Below are 21160 nucleotides of genomic sequence, written 5' to 3'. Positions count from 1 at the left end.
CTGACTGCTTGGAAATTGAACGCTTGATTCTATCAAAGCGTGGGTTTTCGGATTCGGTTATTGATACATTAATACAGGCTCGGAAACCTGTTACCAGAAAAATTTACCACAAGATATGGCGTAAATATTTATATTGGTGTGAATCCAAGAGTTACTCATGGAGTAAGGTTAGGATTCCTAGGATATTGTCTTTTCTACAAGAGGGTTTAGAAAAGGGCTTATCCGCTAGTTTGCTAAAGGGACAGATTTCTGCTCTGTCTATTCTTTTACACAAGCGTCTGGCAGAGAATCCAGACGTCCAGGCTTTGGCTAGGATTAAGCCTGTGTTTAAAACTGTTGCTCCTCCGTGGAGCTTAAACTTGATTCTTAAAGTTCTTCAGGGTTTTCCGTTTGAACCCCTTCATTCCATTGATATTAAGCTTTTATCTTGGAAAGTTCTGTTTTTGATGGCTATTTCCTCGGCTCGAAGAGTCTCTGAGTTATCTGCCTTACATTGTGATTCTCCTTATCTGATCTTTCATTCAGACAAGGTAGTTCTGCGTACTAAACCTGGGTTTTTACCTAAGGTTGTTTCTAACAGGAATATCAATCAAGAGATTGTTGTTCCATCGTTATGTCCTAATCCTTCTTCAAAGAAGGAACGTCTTTTGCATAATCTAGACGTGGTCCGTGCCCTGAAGTTCTACTTACAGGCAACTAAAGATTTTCGACAAACTTCTTCTCTGTTTGTCGTTTACTCTGGACAGAGGAGAGGTCAAAAGGCTTCGGCTACCTCTCTCTCTTTTTGGCTTCGTAGCATAATACGCTTAGCCTATGAGACTGCTGGACAGCAGCCTCCTGAAAGAATTACAGCTCATTCCACTAGAGCTGTGGCTTCCACCTGGGCCTTTAAGAATGAGGCCTCTGTTGAACAGATTTGCAAGGCTGCAACTTGGTCTTCACTTCATACTTTTTCCAAATTTTACAAATTTGACACTTTTGCTTCTTCGGGGGCTGTTTTTGGGAGAAAGGTTCTACAGGCAGTGGTTCCTTCTGTTTAATGTTCCTGCCTTGTCCCTCCCATCATCCGTGTACTTTAGCTTTGGTATTGGTATCCCATAAGTAATGGATGACCCGTGGACTGAACACACTTAACAAGAGGAAACATAATTTATGCTTACCTGATAAATTTATTTCTCTTGTAGTGTGTTCAGTCCACGGCCCGCCCTGTCTTTTTGAGGCAGGTTCTAAATTTTAAATTATAACTCCAGTCACCACTGCACACTATGGTTTCTCCTTTCTCGTCTTGTTTCGGTCGAATGACTGGATATGACATGTGAGGGGAGGAGCTATATAGCAGCTCTGCTTGGGTGATCCTCTTGCAACTTCCTGTTGGGAAGGAGAATATATCCCATAAGTAATGGATGACCCGTGGACTGAACACACACTACAAGAGAAATAAATGTATCAGGTAAGCATAAATTATGTTTCCTATATGCCTCTTGCCTTTTTTCTCTTTCAGAAGGCTATGCCGTTTGCATTTTTTCCCCATTCCTGAAACTGCCATATAAGGAAATTGATCATTTTGCTTTATATGTTGTTTTTTCTCTTACATTTGCAAGATGTCTCTATCTGATCCTGTCTCAGAAATCACTGTTGGAACCCTGCTGACTGATAACAGTTCTACCAAAGCTAAGTACATTTGTTGTAATCTTGTGGAGATTATATCTCCAGCTGTGGTTTGTAATAAGTTGTCATGTTAAACTTTTACATGCAGAGAATGTGTCCATCAGTAATAGTACATTGCCTGTTGGAGTTCTTTTAACATCTAATGTACAAGATATACCTGTGAATTTATAAGAATGTATTGCTGATTCTATTCAGTAGGCTTTATCTGCCATCCCGCCTTCTAATAAATGTAAAGGTCTTTTAAAACTTCTCATAAAGTTGATGAAATTTCAAATGACCGACAACATACTGAATTATCCTCCTCTGATGAGGATCTATCTGATTCAGAAGATCCTTCCTCAGATATTGACACTGACAAATCTACTTATTTATTTAAAATAGAGTACATTCGTTCTTTGTTAAAGAAGTGTTGATTATATTGGATATTGAGGAGACTAGTCCTCTTGATATTAAAACTAGTAAACGTTTAAATTCTGTTTACAAACCTCATGGGGTTATTCCAGAGGTTTTCCCAGTTCCTGATGCTATTTGCTATATGTTGTCTAAGGAATGGAATAGGCCTGGTACTTCTTTTATTCCTTCTTTAAGGTTTAAAAAATTGTATCCTTTGCCAGCAGTTAGATTGGAGTTTTGGGAAAAGATCCCCAAAGTTGATGGGGCTATCTCTACTCTTGCTAAACCTACGGAAGATATTACTTCTTTTAAAGATCCTTTAGATAGGAAACTTGAATCTTATCTAAGGAAAGCTTATTTATATTCAGGTCATCTTCTTAGGCCTGTAATTTTTTTGGCTGATATTGCAGCTGCTTCAACTTTTTGGTTGGAAACTTTAGCGCAACAAGTATCGGATCATGATTTGTCTAGCATTGTTAACTGGATTCAACATGCTAATAATTTCATTTGTGATGCCATTTTTTGATATCATCAAAATTTATGTTACATCTATGTCTTTAGAAGAGCTTTGTGGCTTAAATCTTGAAATGCTGATATGACTTCTAAGTCCAGATTGCTATCTCTTTCTTTCCAAGGTAATAAATTATTTGGTTCTCAGTTGGATTCAATATTTTCAACTGTCACTGGGGGGGGGGGAGGGAGTTTTTTTGCCTCAGGATAAAAGACCCTAAGGGTAAATCTAAAGCTTCTAACCGTTTTCGTTCCTAAATAAGGAACAGTAACCTAATTCTTCCCCCAAGGAATCTGTTTCCAACTGGAAGCCTTCTTCAAATTAGACTAAATCCAAGCCATTTAAGAGATCAAAGCCAACCCCCAAGTCTGCATGAAGGTGCGGCCCTTATTTCAGCTCAGCTGGTAGGGGGCAGATTAAGATTTTTCAAAGATTTTTGGTTCAATTCGGTCCAAAATCATTGGATTCAGAATATTGTCTCTCAGGGGTACAGAATAGGATTCAGAGTAAGACCTCCTGTGAGATTTTTTTCTCTCACGCATTCCAGCAAACTTAGTAAAGGCTCAGGTTTTCCTGAAGTGTGTTTCAGACCTGGAGTTATCTGGGGTAATCATGCCAATTCCGTTTCAGGAACAGGGTCTGGGGTTTTATTCAAATCTATTCATTGTCCCAAAGAAATAAAATTCATTCAGACCAGTTTTGGATCTAAAAATTTTGAATCGATATGTAAGAGTATCAACTTTCAAAGTGGTGACTGTAAGGTCTATTCTGCCTTTTGTTCAGCAAGGGCATTATATGTCCACAGTAGACTTACAGGATGCATATCTTCATATTCCGATTCATCCATATCGCTATCATTTCCTGAGATTCTCTTTTCTAGACAAGCAATTTGTTGCTCTTCCCTTTGGCCTAGCGACAGCTCCAAGAATCTTTTCAAAGGTTCTCAGTGTCCTACTTTCTGTAATCAGAGAGCGGGGTGTTGCAGTGTTTCCTTATTTGGACGATAGCTTGGTACTTGCTCAGTCTTTACGTTCTGCAGAATCTCACACGAGTCAACTACTGGAGAATCCAATTACCAAAAAGTTATTTGATTCCTCAGACAAGGTAACCTTTTTAGGTTTCCAGATAGATTCAGTGTCCATGACTTTATCTCTAACAGACAAGAGACGTTTGAAATTGGTTGCAGCCTGTTGGAACCTTTAGTCTCAGTCATTCCCTTCAGTAGCTATGTGCATGGAAGTTTTAGGTCTCATGACTGCAGCATCGGACGCGATCCCCTTTGCTTGTTTTCATATGAGACCTCTCCAGCTTTGTATGCTGAACCAATGGTGCAGGGATTATACAAGGATATCACAATTAATATCCTTAAATCCCAATGTTCGACTTTCTCTGACTTGGTGGTTAGATCACCATCGTATAATTCTAGGGGCCTCTTTCATTCGTCTAACCTGGACTGTGATCACAACAGATGCAAGTCTTTCAGGTTGGGGAGCTGTTTGGGATCTCTGACAGCACAAGGGGTTTGGAAATCTCAAGAGGCGAGATTACCAATAAATATTTTAGAACTCCGTGCAATTCTCAGGGCTCTTCAGTTTTGGCCTCTGTTGAAGAGAGAACCGTTCATTTGCTTTCAGACAGACAATATCACAACTGTGGTGTGACGGACCGCCTGGTACCCCAAATGAGTACCGTCAGAACACTTCCCTTGTCCTTGACATCCCTTTATCCAGAGCAATAGCTCCTGGTATCTTCCTTTGACTACAGTCTAAAGTTATGTAGGGGAACAGAACTGAGACAACACTCATTAAAAGCAGGCGCAGCACACATTTGTACACCCTGGCTTCAGGTTACACAGGGCATTGGTTAAACAGTAAAGCATATATGTAAATAAATAATAAATATGAACAATACATCAAACCTCTAACAATTGTCTATTCACAGGTAAAACAGATTAACATATCAAGTTGATTAACTGGGGAAGAAAGTTTACTCAGACAATCTGATTTTGTGCAGTCTAGTTAACATAATCACACAGGAACACAATCAGTATACCCAGACAGACTCCTGATACACAATCAGATCTGAAACGTAAATAAAATACATCTTATTACAGAATATAAGAACAGCTCTTATTGGCTATTAAGTCCTTTATGCCCACTTGGTTTATAGAGTCACAATGGCTCCCACAAGGGGCACTCACACCCTGTACCCATCCTGTATTTATGGATACAGGGTGACATGGACATAAGACAGAGTTATGAAAGTACATGGGGTGTCCAGCATATAAAATTCCACATTTCCATGCAGTCTCTGGGTATCCTTAAGCCCATGTACCTCCAGCCCAAAGAATGTTCCATAGCAGGCCCTCAGATCTTGGTGACTCATGTCAATCATCAGGGTGGGACTCACAGTCCTAAAGCTATGAAAGAAGTATCTCGGATACTTGTTTGGGCGGAATCCAGCTCCTGTCTAATTTCTGTGGTTCATATCCCAGGTATAGACAATTGGGAAGCGGATTACCTCAGTCGTCAGACTTTACATCCGGGATAATGGTCTCTCTACGCAGATGTGTTTTCTCAAGTTGTTCAGATGTGGGGGCTTCCAGAAATAGATCTGATGGCATCTCATCTAAACAAGAAACTTCTCAGGTACTTGTCCAGGTCCAGGGATCCTCATGCGGAAGCAGTGGATGCGTTGACACTTCCTTGGTGTTATCAACCGGCTTATATTTTCCCGCCTCTAGTTCTTCTTCCAAGAGTGATCTCCTAAATCATCATGGAGCAACCGTTTGTGTTGCTGGTGGCTCCAGCATGGCCTCACAGGTTTTGGTATTAGTACTTAGTCATAGAGGTTTTTCTGACTCTGATTAATACTATGTTGCAGGCTCGTAAATCTGTTTCTAGAAAGATTTATTATCAGGTTCGGAAGACTTACATTTCATGGTGTTCTTCTCATAAATTCTCTTGGCATTCTTTTACAATTCCTAGAATTTTACAGTTTCTTCAGGATGGTTTGGATAAAGGTTTGTCTGCAAGTTCCTTGAAGGGACAAATCTCTGCTTTTTCTGTTTTATTCCACAGAAAAATTGTTAAGCTTCCTGATATTCACTGTTTTGTACAGGCTTTAAGTCAATCTCTCCTCCTTGGAGTCTTAATTTGGTTTTGAAGGCTTTACAGGCTCCTCCGTTTGAGCCTATGCATTCTTTGGACATTAAACTACTTTCTCGGAAAGTGTTGTTTCTAGGGCTGCAACTAACGATTATTTTCATAATCAATTAGTCGGCCGATTATTTTTTCAATTAATCGACTAATCGGATAAAAAATAAATAAATCATTTTTTCCTATATTTAAAATAAAATCCACATACTGAGTGTTATAAATATAAGCTTCAGACTAAAACTTTACAACTTTACTTTAACAGAACTGTTGGTCCAATTTTTTAAGCAGCAGAACAAATTTTTATAAATAAGCAAAACAAATCCACAAACTCTTTGTTTGAAAATAGATGGAACTAGTAAGAGGTGAACTGACACTGTTTATAACATTGTTGTTCACTCTTTCAGAAACTTTGCATTGAAATGCAAAAATGTTAACATACCAACATGCTCCTGGCTGAGGCTGGCTCTTTTTTTGCAAGCAATTTTCCTGCAGCAGAGGAGAGGTGCTCAGATGGTGTTGAGGTACCTGAGATGCATAAAGTAGGGTTTTGTCAATTTCACCAAGGTGGGCTATTTATATTTGTTAGCACCACCAATGCAAGGGGCTTCTTAACAAAGTAAGCCTGAACTTCATTCTGACATAAAAATATCTTGGATATATATGCAATGGTAAACAACCAGCTATAATGTTAGGGGAAAAATATCTAGTTGACTCATAAAATAACACATATATACTTACAGAGGTTGAATTTGGTACATATTCCAATTAATTAAAATTGGCTCGCCGGAAACAGCAGTTATGAAGCAGCGGTCTTAAGACTGCTGCTCCATAACTGGTCCGCTGCCTCTGAGGCTGCGGTCTGCAATCCGTCCGATCCTATACGATCGGGCTGATTGACACCCCCTGCTAGCAGCCGATTGGGCACAAATCTGAAGGGGCGGCATTGCACCAGCAGTTATGGTGAACTGCTTGTGCAATTTTTAATGCCGACAGCGTATGCTGTTGGCATTCAGCAATGTCTGTCGGACATGAAACGCTACAGCATATCATTTCGGACAGACATTGATAAATTCGCCCCAATATATTAGGAACAGGACACAGCCTTACACATTTATCTATAGAGTGTATATATAATCAGCAATAGCAAGCGATCTGCTAAAAATTGTGCAAAAAGGTAATAGTGGCATCAATTCATATAACAAATGCCATCAATCTAGGGCTTGGTGTAAATAATAAGCTCTGCACTGTATCATACAAAGCATAGTCCCAAATCACCTGATTTAATATAAACAATCCAAATGACTCCTCCTATTATTTCTGGGTTGCAGATAAGACGGGAGTAGTTGTAAACTTAAAAAGAAACTTATAGTGTCCTGAAAAAGTGAAAAGTAAAATGAAGACGTCCTTTAGGCTAAGGGCATAACCATAAAACAAAATACCATGTGCAGGAGCTCATTGGATTAAAGCAGCTGGTGCTGTGCACAGACCAACTAATTGCAAACCAACTAATCGATTATGAGATTTGTTGACAACTATTTTCATAATCGATTATCGATTATGCCGATTAGTTGTTGCAGCTCTAGTTATTTATTTTGGCAATCTCTTCTGCTAGAAGAGTTTCTGAATTATCCGCTCTCTTATGTGAATCTCCTTTTCTGATTTTTTTCATCAGGATAAGGCAGTTTTGCGGACTTGATTTAAATTCTTACCTAAGGTTGTGAATTCTGACAACATTAATAGAGAAATTGTTGTTCCTTCCTTGTATCCTAATCCTAAGAATTCTTTGGAGAGATCCTTACATTCTTTTGATGTGGTGAGAGCTCTGAAATATTATGTTGAAGCTACTAAAGATTTCAGGAAGACTTCTAGTCTATTTGTTATCTTTTCTGGTTCTAGGAAAGGTCAGAAGGCTTCTGCCGTTTCTTTGGCTTCGTGGTTAAAGCTTTTTGACTCATCAAGCCTATTTGGAGTCGGGTCAAGCTCCGCCTCAGAGAATTACAGCTCATTCTACTAGATCAGTTTCCACTTCCTGGGCTTTTAAGAATGAAGCTTCAGATGATCAGATTTGCAAAGCTGCTACTTGGTCTTCTTTGCATACATTTACTAAATTCTACCATTTTGATGTATTTGCTTCTTCGGAAGCAGTTTTTGGTAAAAAAGTTCTTCAGACAGCTGTTTCAGTTTGATTCTTCTGCTTTTGATTTAAGTTTTTTCCTTTCATTTATGAGAATAAACTTCTATTTTGGGTTGTGGATTAATTTTTTCAGCGGAAAATGGCTGTTTTTATTTTTATCCCTCCCTCTCTAGTGACTTTTGAGTGGAGTTCCACATCTTGGGTATTGCTATCCCATACATCACTACTTCATGGACTTTTGCCAATTACATGAAAGAAAACATAATTTAGGTAAGAACTTACCTGATAAATTAATTTCTTTCATATTGGCAAGAGTCCATGAGGCCCACCCTTTTTATGGTGGTTATAATTTTTTTGTATAAAGCACAATTATTTCCAAATTCCTTTGTTGATGTTTTTTTACTCCTTTCTTTATCACCCCACTTCTTGGCTATTCGTTAAACTGAATTGTGGGTGTGGTGAGGGGTGTATTTATAGGCATTTTGAGGTTTGAGAAACTTTGCCCCTCTTGGTAGGATTGTAAATCTCATACGTCACTAGCTCATGGACTCTTGCCAATATGAAAAAAAATGAATTTATCAGGTAAGATCTTACATAAATTATTTTTGCCAAAGAAACCTATAGTGCATTTGAAATAATTTTAATGACGTTTCTGCATAATACACGCATTTAAACAAAATTGCTTATCATTATAAGAGTGGTAACCTAACGCGCATACAGCCTGCAGCCGTAGGCCACATGCTCTGAGTGCTGATAAACATGCAAAATATGCTTTGTGCCCTCGCATATCTGCATCAGGTTCACGTTTATGTTATGTTTAAGTTGAAGGTTTTCACTTACGATTATAATTTATAACTAGAAACTTTTTTCTAAGGATATTGACAGAATGCTTTGAACTTTATTTAAAATGTGCTGCCTTAATAGTTCTTGAGATTCAATTAATTGAATCTGTAGTACAATCATCATCAATTAATATATAATAGTCTTTTCTAGTTGACCTCTCATACATCTCTTTATATTTGCAGCCATTCAGAAGTTATTTCAGCCATGGGATGCTTTCAAGCCATATTACAGATAACAGGTATTATATGACCTCTGTTATAAATAAATGACAAATTACTTTGAATACATTTTAGAACACAATCTTTTCACATACATGATTTGACACAATATGAATCTACTAATAAATATAAACATTTTTATGTCAGTATTTTGAATACAAAAATCAATATATCCATTATAATTTAACTTTTTTTTTTATGTAGCTCCGTTACCTGCTTCAAGGCTGCCTCCTTCTGAAAATATCTTATGTCTGAGTTTGACAGGTGGTGGCTGGTGCATCCAATAGTTTCCTACGCTTTTAGCACTGCTTAAACAGTGAGTCTGCTTTACTGTAGTGATTCACTTGCACAGTTCGGATGTGGCTTTAAATTACCAGCACAGGAGCGTGCAGGCTGTAGTTTACATTGGGCGTATGGTGCGTCCCCTATTGGATGCACCAGCCAACTGTCAAACTTAGACATAAGAAATTCTCAGAAGGAGGCAGCCTTGATATATGTGTGTGTGTATGTGTATATATAGTATGTATATGTGTGTGTGTGTGTATATATATATATATATATATATATATATATATATATATATGTGTGTATATATATATATATGTGTATATATATATATATATAAACACATAGAAACACCCAGCACTCACCAGCTAGCTCACAGCTAAGATAAAATCACAACTGGAAAGGTTAGTTACCGCATCTGGCCAAATGGGAAAGCTCAGGCACCACGTCAAGGTCCTTTCCACTGCCTGAGTCCCTAACACAGCCACACCATCATGCGAGCTCACAAAGCCAAACAGACTGAGAACAAAGAAGGGGTGCCCAGGTGGATGTAATCACCCAGAGAAAATACAAAACATGGAAGGGAACTGCACTCCAAGACCGGACCAGGTACACATCCTGTGACTCAGCAACATCCAGCCCTGGGTGCTAAATAGCACTCCAAAAAAGCTGTGATGTCACCAAACCCACAGGCAGTTAACCCCAGTCCGAAATGGGTGCAAGAAACAAGGGGGATTACAAACAAAAAGTAATACAACACATAGAAACACCCAGCACTCACCAGCTGTGATTTTATCTTAGCTGTGAACTAGCTGGTGAGTGCTGGGTGTTTCTATGTGTTGTTTTACTTTTTGTTTGTTACCCCCCTTGTTTCTTGTTCCTTGTTCCCCCTAACTGATCCCAGGCGGGACACGTGGCAGACGGTCCCTAAGGTAGAGGGGGCAGTTTCAACACTAGCCAAGCGCACAACCATACCAATTGAAGACAGTTGTGCTTTCAAAGATCCTATGGATAAAAAATTAGAAGGTTTACTAAAGAAAATATTTGTTCAACAAAGTTTCCTTCTCCAACCTATTGCCTGCATTATTCCTGTAACTACTGCAGCGGCTTTTTGGTTTGAGGCGCTGGAGGAGTCGCTCCAGAGGGAGACTTCATATGACGAAGTCATGGATAGAATTAATGCTCTAAAACTGGCTAATTCTTTTATCACAGATGCCGCTTTGCAATTAGCTAAGTTAGCGGCGAAAAATTCCGGTTTTGCCATCATGGCGCACAGAGCGCTTTGGCTCAAATAATGGTCGGCTGACGTGTCGTCCAAAACAAAATTACTGAATATTCCTTTCAAGGGAAAGACCCTTTTCTCCTACATTGGTGTGTCCGGTCCACGGCTTCATCCTTACTTGTGGGAATATTCTCTTCCCCTACAGGAAATGGCAAAGGGAGCACACAGCAAAAGCTGTCCATATAGCCCCCCCTCTGGCTCCGCCCCCCCAGTCATTCTCTTTGCCTGCTCTGAACAAGTAGCATCTCCACGGGGATGGTAAAGAGTATGTGGTGTTAATTGTTATTTTAAAATAGTGCCAGTTTGTACTATTTACAACAGAAAGTGATGAAGAGTTCTGTTAAAAGAGGAGTATGATTTTAGCACCAGTAACTAAAATCCATTGCTGTTACCACGCAGGACTGTTGAAACCAGAGAACTTCAGTTGGGGGTAACAGTTTGCAGACTTATCTGCTTCAGGTATGACCAGTCTCTTTTCTAACAACACATAGTAATGCTAGAAGACTGTCAGTTTTCCCTTATGGGACCGGTAAGCCATTTTCTTAGACTCAGTAACAGATTAAAGGCTTATAAATTGGGCTCTATGCTGGTTGACACTATTGTGGGCTAAATCGATTTGCTTATATCATATTTTTATGACATTTGGAGTGTTTTATGAACTTGGAAACACTTTTGGGAACGTTTTAATTATGCTTGGCATTTGTTTAGACGCCTAATCTAGTCAGAAAGTCCCCTTCACTCTGGTATGCAGAGGGAGGAGGCCTCATTTTCGCGCCTCAGTTGGCAGTTACTTCTAAAGGCAGTGCATGCAGCTTCATGTGAGAGGGTCCTGTGGCTGAGAAACGGACTCCGGAAGGCTTATTTCTGTGGTGAATAACCCCTAAGGAAGGTAAAAGCCGCAGCAAAGTCTGTGGCAGGGACTGTAGTGTGTTTAAACCGGTTAATTGAACTATTAGCTCCGGTTTGCTTATTTAAGGGTTTAGAGACTTCATATTTGGTGTGCAATACTTTCAAAGCATTAAGACACTGGGGTGTAAATTTTATAAAGATCGGATATTTCCTTCATAGTTTTTTGAACATTCAGAAATAAAGTGTGTTCATTTTATTATTTAAAGAGACAGTAACGGTTTTGTGTAAAATCGTTTTTATTGCATTAATAGCCTGCCTAAATCTGCCTAACATGTCTGTACCTTCAGATAGCATATGTTCTGTGTGTATGGAGGCCAAGGTGGTTCCCCCTTTAAATGTTTGTGCAAATTGTGCCATGGCGTCCAAACAGAGTAAGGACAGTACTGTCACATTTAATAAGGTTGCCCAAGATGATTCTTCAAATGAAGGTAGTGGGGATAGTTCATCATCCTCTCCTTCTGTGTCAACACCAGTTTTGCCCGCACAGGCGATACCTAGTACATCTAGCGCGCCAATGCTTGTTACAATGCAGCAATTAACAGCAGTAATGGATAATTCTATCGCAAATCTTTTATCCAAACTGCCAGCATTTCCCAGAAAGCGTGATTGCTCAGTTTTAAATACAGAGGATGAGCAAGTTGGCGCTGACGATAATTTATCTGTTATATCCTCACATCAATCTGAGTTGGCAGAGAGGGAGGGTCTGTCTGAGGGAGAAATTTCTGATTCAGGAAAAATTTCTCAGCAGGCAGCACCTGATATTGTGGCATTTAAATTTAAGCTAGAACATCTCCGCGCCCTACTTAAGGAGGTGCTAGCTACTCTTAATGATTGCGATTCTTTGGTGATTCCAGAGAAATTGTGCAAAATGGACAAATTCTTAGAGGTCCCAGTGCACGCTGATGCTTTTCCGATACCCAAGAGGGTTGCGGACATAGTGACTAAGGAGTGGGAGAAGCCAGGTGTACCTTTTGTTCCCCCTCCTATATTTAAGAAAATGTTCCCCATTGTCGACCCCAGAAGGGACGCATGGCAAACGGTCCCTAAGGTAGAGGGGGCGGTTTCAACGTTAGCCAAGCGCACAACTATTCCTATTGAGGACAGTTGTGCTTTCAAAGATCCTATGGATAAAAAATTGGAAGGATTGCTTAAAAAGATATTTGTTCAGCAAGGTTTCCTTCTTCAACCGATTTCGTGCATTATTCCTGTCACCACGGCGGCGTCTTTTTGGTTCGAGGAACTAGAAAATTCGCTCCAAAAGGAGACTCCATATGATGAAGTCATGGACAGAATTCACGCACTAAAGTTGGTTAATTCCTTTATTTTGGATGCCGCTTTTCAACTGGCAAAATTAGCGGCGAAAAATTCAGGTTTTGCAATAGTGGCGCGCAGGGCGCTTTGGCTAAAATCTTGGTCGGCGGATGTGTCGTCCAAAACAAAATTGCTTATTATTCCTTTCAAAGGTAAGACCCTTTTCGGGCCAGAATTGAAGGAGATTATTTCAGACATCACTGGGGGAAAGGGCCATGCCCTCCCACAGGATAGGCCTTTCAAGGCTAAGAACAAATCTAATTTTCGTTCCTTTCGCAATTTCAAGAACGGACCGGCTCCAAATTCTGCAGCCTCTAGACAAGAGGGTAACGCTTCCCAGCCTAAACCAGCATGGAAACCATTGCAAGGCTGGAACAAGGGTAAACAGGCCAAGAAGCCTGCTGCTGCTACCAAGACAGCATGAAGGGGTAGCCCCCGATCCGGGACCGGATCTAGTAGGGGGCAGACTTTCTCTCTTTGCTCAGGCTTGGGCAAGAGATGTTCCGGTTCCCTGGGCACTAGAAATAGTCTCTCAGGGGTATCTTCTAGAGTTCAAGGAACTCCCTCCAAGGGGATGGTTCCACATGTCTCGCTTATCTTCAGACCAGATAAAGAGACAGGCATTCTTACATTGCGTAGGAGACCTATTAAAGATGGGAGTGATACACCCAGTTCCAACAGCGGAACAAGGTCTGGGTTTTTACTCAAACCTGTTTGTAGTTCCCAAAAAAGAGGGAACTTTCAGGCCAATTCTGGATTTAAAAATTCTAAACAAATTCCTTAGAGTTCCATCATTCAAAATGGAAACCATTCGGACGATCTTACCAACAATCCAGGAGGGTCAATATATGACTACCGTGGACTTAAAGGATGCGTACCTGCATATTCCTATCCACAAAGATCATCATCAGTTCCTAAGGTTCGCCTTTCTGGACAAACATTACCAGTTCGTGGCTCTTCCATTCGGTTTAGCCACTGCTCCCAGAATTTTCAGAAAGGTGCTAGGGTCCCTTCTAGCGGTTCTAAGACCGAGGGGCATTGCTGTAGCACCTTACCTAGACGACATTCTGATCCAAGGGTCGTCCCTTTCCAAAGCAAAGGCTCATACAGACATTGTTTTAGCCTTTCTCAGGTCTCACGGGTGGAAGGTGAACATAGAAAAGAGTTCCCTGTCCCCGTCCACAAGGGTTCCTTTTCTAGGAACAATAATAGATTCTGTAGAAATGAAGATTTTTCTGACAGAGGTCAGAAAGTTAAAGCTTCTAAACGCTTGTCAAGTTCTTCAATCTATTCCTCAGCCTTCCATAGTGCATGGAGGTAATAGGATTAATGGTTGCAGCAATGGACGTGGTTCCTTTTGCTCGAATTCATCTAAGACCATTACAACTGTGCATGCTCAAACAGTGGAATGGGGATTATGCAGACTTGTCTCCCCAGATTCAAGTAGACCAGTTAACCAGAGACTCACTGCGCTGGTGGTTGACTCAAGATCACCTGTCTCAGGGAATGAGTTTCCGCAGACCAGAGTGGGTCATTGTCACGACCGACGCCAGTCTCTTAGGCTGGGGCGTGGTCTGGGACTCCCTGAAAGCTCAGGGTCTATGGTCTCGGGAAGAGTCTCTTCTCCCGATAAACATTTTGGAACTGAGAGCGATATTCAATGCGCTCCTGGCTTGGCCTCAACTAGCGAAGGCCAGATTCATAAGATTTCAGTCGGACAACATGATGACTGTAGCGTACATCAATCATCAGGGGGGAACAAAGAGTTCCTTGGCGATGAGAGAGGTATCCAAGATCATCAAATGGGCGGAGGATCACTCCTGCCATCTATCTGCAATTCACATCCCAGGAGTAGACAACTGGGAGGCGGATTATTTGAGTCGTCAGACTTTCCATCCGGGGGAGTGGGAACTCCACACGGAGGTCTTTGCCCAGTTAACTCCACTATGGGGCATTCCAGACATGGATCTGATGGCGCCTCGCCAGAACGCCAAGGTTCCTCGATACGGGTCCAGATCCAGGGATCCCAAGGCGACACTAGTGGATGCATTGGTGGCGCCTTGGTCGTTCAACCTAGCTTATGTGTTTCCACCGTTCCCTCTCCTTCCCAGGCTTGTAGCCAGGATCAAACAGGAAAAGGCCTCGGTGATTCTGATAGCTCCTGCATGGCCACGCAGGACTTGGTATGCAGACCTGGTGAATATGTCATATAGACATATGGAAGCTACCTTTGAGACAGGATCTTCTAGTACAAGGTCCATTCGAACATCCAAATCTAGTCTCTCTGCAACTGACTGCTTGGAAATTGAACGCTTGATTTTATCTAAGCGTGGGTTTTCGGATTCAGTTATAGATACTCTGTTCCAAGCCAGAAAACCTGTGACTAGGAAAATTTACCATAAGATATGGAAAAAATATATCTGTTGGTGCGAATCCAAGGGATTCTCTTGGAGTAAAATTAAAATTCCTAGGATACTTTCCTTTCTCCAAGAGGGTTTGGATAAAGGGTTGTCAGCGAGTTCTCCAAAAGGACAGATATCTGCTCTGTCTGTTTTGTTGCACAAACGTCTGGCAGCAGTGCCAGATGTACAGACATTTGTACAGGCCTTAGTCAGAATCAAGCCTGTCTACAGACCCATGACTCCTCCATGGAGTCTAAACTTAGTTCTTTCAGTTCTTCAAGGGGTTCCGTTTGAACCTTTACATTCCATAGATATTAAGTTACTATCTTGGAAAGTTCTGTTTTTGGTTGCTATTTCTTCTGCTAGAAGAGTTTCTGAATTGTCTGCTTTGCAGTGTACTTCACCCTATCTGGTATTCCATACAGATAAGGTCGTTTTACATACCAAACCTGGTTTTCTTCCAAAAGTGGTTTCCAACAGGAATATTAACCAGGAAATAGTTGTTCCTTCTCTGTGTCTGAATCCAGTTTCGAAGAAGGAACGTTTGTTACACAACCTAGATGTGGTCCGTGCTTTAAAATTCTATTTAGAAGCAACAAAGGATTTCAGACAGACATCATCCTTGTTTGTCGTTTATTCTGGTAAGAGGAGAGGGCAGAAAGCTACTGCTACCTCTCTTTCCTTTTGGCTGAAAAGCATCATCCGATTGGCTTATGAGACTGCCGGACGGCAGCCTCCTGAACGAATTACAGCTCACTCTACTAGAGCTGTGGCTTCCACATGGGCCTTCATGAACGAGGCTTCTGTTGATCAGATCTGTAAGGCAGCGACTTGGTCTTCTCTGCATACTTTTGCCAAATTTTACAAATTCGATACTTATGCTTCTTCGGAGGCTGTTTTTGGGAGAAAGGTTTTGCAAGCTGTGTTGCCTTCCGTTTAGGTAACCTGACTTGTTCCCTCCCTTCATCCGTGTCCTAAAGCTTTGGTATTGGTTCCCACAAGTAAGGATGAAGCCGTGGACCGGACACACCAATGTAGGAGAAAACAGAATTTATGTTTACCTGATAAATTTCTTTCTCCTACGGTGTGTCCGGTCCACGGCCCACCCTGGCTTTTAGTCAGGTTTAAAAATTTTTATTCTGTACACTACAGTCACCACGGCACCCTATAGTTTCTCCTTTTTCTCCTAACCGTCGGTCAAATGACTGGGGGGCGGAGCCAGAGGGGGTGCTATATGGACAGTTTTTGCTGTGTGCTCCCTTTGCCATTTCCTGTAGGGGAAGAGAATATTCCCACAAGTAAGGATGAAGCCGTGGACCGGACACACCGTAGGAGAAAGAAATTTATCAGGTAAACATAAATTCTGTTTTCGGGCCCGAGTTGAAAGAGATTATTTCGGATATCACTGGGGGAAAGGGCCATGTCCTCCTGCAAGATAGGCCTTTTAAGGCTAAAAACAAGGCTAATTTTCGTTCCTTTCGCAACTTCAGGAGCGGTCCTGCTTCAACCTCTGCAACCGCAAAGCAAGAGGGTAACGCTTCACAGCCCAGGGCAACCTGGAAACCTTTGCAGGGCTGGAACAAGGGTAAACGGGCCATAAAGCCTGCGGCTGCTACTAAGGCAGCATGAAGGGGTAGCCCCCGATCCGGGACCGGATCTGGTAGGGGGCAGACTCTCTCTCTTTGCTGAGGCTTGGGCAAGAGATGTTCCCGATCCCTGGGCATTAGAGATCGTTGCTCGGGGATATCTTCTAGAATTCAAGGACTCCCCTCCAAGGGGAAGGTTCCACATTTCTCGTCCGTCTACAGACCAGACAAAGAAAGAGGCCTTCTTACGCTGTGTAGAAGATCTACTCCAGATGGGAGTGATATATCCAGTTCCAATTACAGAACAAGGACTGGGTTTTTACTCAAACCTGTTTGTGGTTCCCAAAAAGGAAGGAACTTTCAGGCCAATCCTGGATCTAAAAATTCTAAACAAATTCCTCAGAGTTCCATCATTCAAAATGGAGACCATTCGGACAATCTTACCAATGATCCAGGAAGGTCAATATATGACTACCGTGGATCTAAAGGATGCGTACCTTCATATTCCTATCTACAAAGATCACCATCAGTTCCTAAGGTTCGCTTTTTCTGGACAAGCATTACCAGTTTGTGGCCCTTCCCTTCGGGTTGGCCACCGCTCCCAGAATTTTCACAAAAGTGCTAGGGTCCCTTCTAGCGGTACTAAGACCGCGGTGCATTGCAGTAGCACCTTATCTGGACGACATCTTAATACAGGCGTCGTCTTTTCCCAGAGCCAAGGCTCATACGGATATTGTTCTGGCCTTTCTAAGGTCTCACGGGTGGAAGGTGAACACCGAAAAAAAGTTCTCTGTCCCCGCTCACAAGGGTTCCCTTCCTGGGAACATTAATAGACTCGGTAGAAATTAAAATATTTCTGACGGATGTCAGAAGGTTAAAGCTTTTAAGTACTTGCCGAGCTCTCCATTACATTCCTCGGCCATCTGTAGCTCAGTGCATGGAGGTAATCGAATTCATCTCAGGCCACTGCAATTGTGCATGCTCAAACAGTGGAATGGGGATTATGCAGATTTGTCTCCTCAAATCCAACTGGACCAGAAAACCAGAGATTCTCTTCTCTGGTGGTTGTCTAAGGATCACCTGTCTCAGGGAATGTGCTTCCACAGAGCAGAGTGGATCATTGTAACGACCGACGCCAGTCTGTTAGGCTGGGGTGCGGTCTGGGGCTCCCTGAAAGCTCAGGGTCTATGGTCTCGGGAAGAGTCTCTTCTCCCGATAAACATTTTGGAACTGAGAGCGATATTCAACACGCTCCAGGCATGGCCTCAGCTAGCGGCGGCCAAATTCGTCAGATTTCAGTCGGACAACATCACGACTGTAGCATACATCAATCATCAGGGAGGAACAAAGAGTTCCTTAGCGATGAAGGAAGTAACCAAGATAATCAGGTGTGTGGAGGATCACTCTTGCCATCTATCTGCAATTCACATCCCAGGAGTAGACAACTGGGAAGCGGATTTCCTAAGTCGTCAGACTTTTCACCCGGGGGAGTGGGAACTCCACCCGGAGGTTTTTGCTCAGCTGACCCAGCTATGGGGAATTCCAGAGTTGGATCTGATGGCTTCCCGTCAGAACACCAAACTTCCTCTTTACGGATCCAGGTCCAGGGACCCCAAGGCGGCATTGATAGATGCTCTAGTAGCGCCTTGGTCCTTCAATCTGGCTTATGTCTTTCCACCATTTCCCCTTCTCCCTCGGCTGGTAGCCAGAATCAATCAGGAGAAGGCCTCGGTAATTCTGATAGCGCCTGCGTGGCCACGCAGGACTTGGTATGCAGACCTAGTGGACATGTCATCTGTCCCACCATGGACACTGCCAATGAGGCAGGATCTTCTAATACAGGGTCCATTCAAGCATCCAAATCTAGTTTCTCTGCAGCTGACTGCTTGGAGATTGAACGCTTAATTCTATCCAAGCGTGGGTTCTCTGAATCAGTCATAGATACTCTGATCCAAGCTAGAAAGCCTGTCACCAGGAAAATTTACCATAAGATATGGCGGAAATATCTTTGTTGGTGTGAATCCAAGGGTTACTCGTGGAGTAAGATTAGGATTCCAAGGATATTGTCTTTTCTCCAAGAAGTATTGGAGAAAGGTTTGTCAGCTAGTTCCTTAAAGGGACAGATATCCGCTTTGTCTATCCTTTTACACAAGCAAGCGTCTGACAGAAGTACCAGATGTTCAAGCGTTTGCACAGGCTTTAGTCAGAATCAAGCCTGTCTATAAACATGTGGCTCCTCCATGGAGTCTAAATTTAGTTCTTTCAGTTCTTCAAGGGGTTCCGTTTGAACCTTTACATTCCATAGATATTAAGTTATTATCTTGGAAAGTTTTGTTTTTGGTAGCTATTTCTTCTGCTCGAAGAGTTTCTGAATTGTCTGCTTTGCAGTGTAATTCACCCTATCTGGTGTTCCATGCAGATAAGGTAGTTTTGCGTACCAAACCTGGTTTTCTTCCTAAAGTTGTTTCTAATAAGAATATTAACCAGGAAATCATTGTTCCTTCCCTGTGTCCTAATCCAGCTTCTAAGAAGGAACGGCTTTTACACAATCTTGATGTGGTTCGTGCTTTGAAATTCTATTTACATGCAACTAAGGATTTCAGACAAACATCATCTTTGTTTGTTGTCTATATCGGGTAAGAGGAGAGGTCAGAAAGCGACTGCTACCTCTGTTTCCTTCTGGTTGAAAAGCATCATCCGATTGGCTTACGAGACTGCTGGGCAGCAGCCTCCTGAACGAATTACAGCTCATTCCACCAGAGCTGTGGCTTCCACTTGGGCTTTCAAGAATGAGGCTTCTGTTGAACAGATTTGTAAGGCAGCGACTTGGTCTTCACTGCATACTTTTGCCAAATTTTACAAATTCGATACTTTTGCTTCTTCGGAGGCTATTTTTGGGAGAGAGGTTTTGCAAGCAGTGGTGCCTTCCGTTTAGGTTACCTGTCTTGTTCCCTCCCTTCATCCGTGTCCTAAAGCTTTGGTATTGGTATCCCACAAGTAAGGATGAATCCGTGGACTGGATACACCTTGCAAGAGAAAACAGAATTTATGCTTACCTGATAAATTACTTTCTCTTGCGGTGTATCCAGTCCACGGCCCGCCCTGGCAATTAAGTCAGGTTAAAATTTCTTGTTTAAACTACAGTCACCACTGCACCCTATGGTTTCTCCTTTTTCTCCTAACCGTCGGTCGAATGACTGGGGGGGCGGAGCCAGAAGGGGAGCTATATGGACAGCTCTGCTGTGTGCTCTCTTTGCCACTACCTGTAGGGAATGAACATATCACACAAGTAAGGATGAATCCGTGGACTGGATACACCGCAAGAGAAAGTAATTTATCAGGTAAGCATAAATTCTGTTTTCTCTTGTTAGGTGTATCCAGTCCACGGATCATCCATTACTTGTGGGATATTCTCCTTCCCAACAGGAAGTTGCAAGAGGATCACCCACATCAGAGCTGCTATATAGCTCCTCCCCTAACTGCCATGTCCAGTCATTCTCTTGCAAGCTCTCAACATAGCTGGAGGTAGTAAGAAGAAAGTGGTAAAATATAGTTAGTTTTTTCTTCAATCAAAAGTTTATTGTTTTTAAATGGTACCGGAGTTGTGCTATTTTATCTCAGGCAGCATTTAGAAGAAGAATCTGCCTGCGTTTTTCTATGATCTTAGCAGAAGTAACTAAGATCCACTGCTATTCTCACATATGTCTGAGTGAGGTAACTTCAGAGGGAGAATGGCGTGCAGGGTATCCTGCAATAAGGTATGTGCAGTTAAGTTTTTCTAGGGATGGAATTTGCTAGAAAATGCTGCTGATACCGGATTAATGTAAGTTAAAGCCTAAATACAGTGATTTAATAGCGACTAGTATCAGGCTTGCTATCAGAGGTATATACTCTGATTAATGTGCAATATAAAACGTTTGCTGGCATGTTTAATCGTTTTTATATATGCTTTGGTGATAAAACTTATTGGGGCCTAGTTTTTTTCCACATGGCTGGCTTTATTTTTGCCTAGAAACAGTTTCCTGAGGCTTTCCACTGTTATAGGATAAAAGTTACAGTTGGTGCAGTTAAAATTACAAACTGTGACATTCAGCTTCCCTCAGCAGTCCCCTGCATGCTATAGGACATCTCTGAAGGGCTCAAAAGGCTTCAAAAGTAGGAGCTGTGGCAGTTGTTATGACTGTTTAAAAAAAACATATTTTTCCTTTTGTTAATCTGTTTTTTGTATTAAGGGGTTAATCATCCATTTGCAAGTGGGTGCAATGCTCTGCTAACTTGTTACATACACTGTAAAAATTTCTTTAGTTTAACTGCCTTTTTTCACTGTTATTTCAAATTTTGGCAAAATTTGTTTCTCTTAAAGGCACAGTAACGTTTTTTTTTTATATTGCTTGTTAACTTGATTTAAAGTGTTTTCCAAGCTTGCTAGTCTCATTGCTAGTCTGTATAAACATGTCTGA

General features: G+C 41.7%; 1 protein-coding gene across 1 annotated transcript in view; it reads left to right on the top strand.

The window, feature by feature from the left end:
- Positions 1-21160, top strand: part of DNAAF9 (dynein axonemal assembly factor 9) — a 643469-nt gene that overhangs the window by 119095 nt on the left and 503214 nt on the right. The window contains exon 9 of the mRNA XM_053704320.1: positions 8890-8945. Coding sequence (XP_053560295.1) covers positions 8890-8945 — 56 coding nt within the window. The remainder of the gene's footprint in view (positions 1-8889; positions 8946-21160) is intronic.

The sequence above is a fragment of the Bombina bombina genome, chromosome 2, assembly GCF_027579735.1.
Source record: "Bombina bombina isolate aBomBom1 chromosome 2, aBomBom1.pri, whole genome shotgun sequence".
NCBI lineage: Eukaryota > Metazoa > Chordata > Amphibia > Anura > Bombinatoridae > Bombina > Bombina bombina.
The sequence above is the reverse complement of the archived record's forward strand: the minus strand, read 5'-3'. Positions and strand labels throughout refer to the sequence as shown.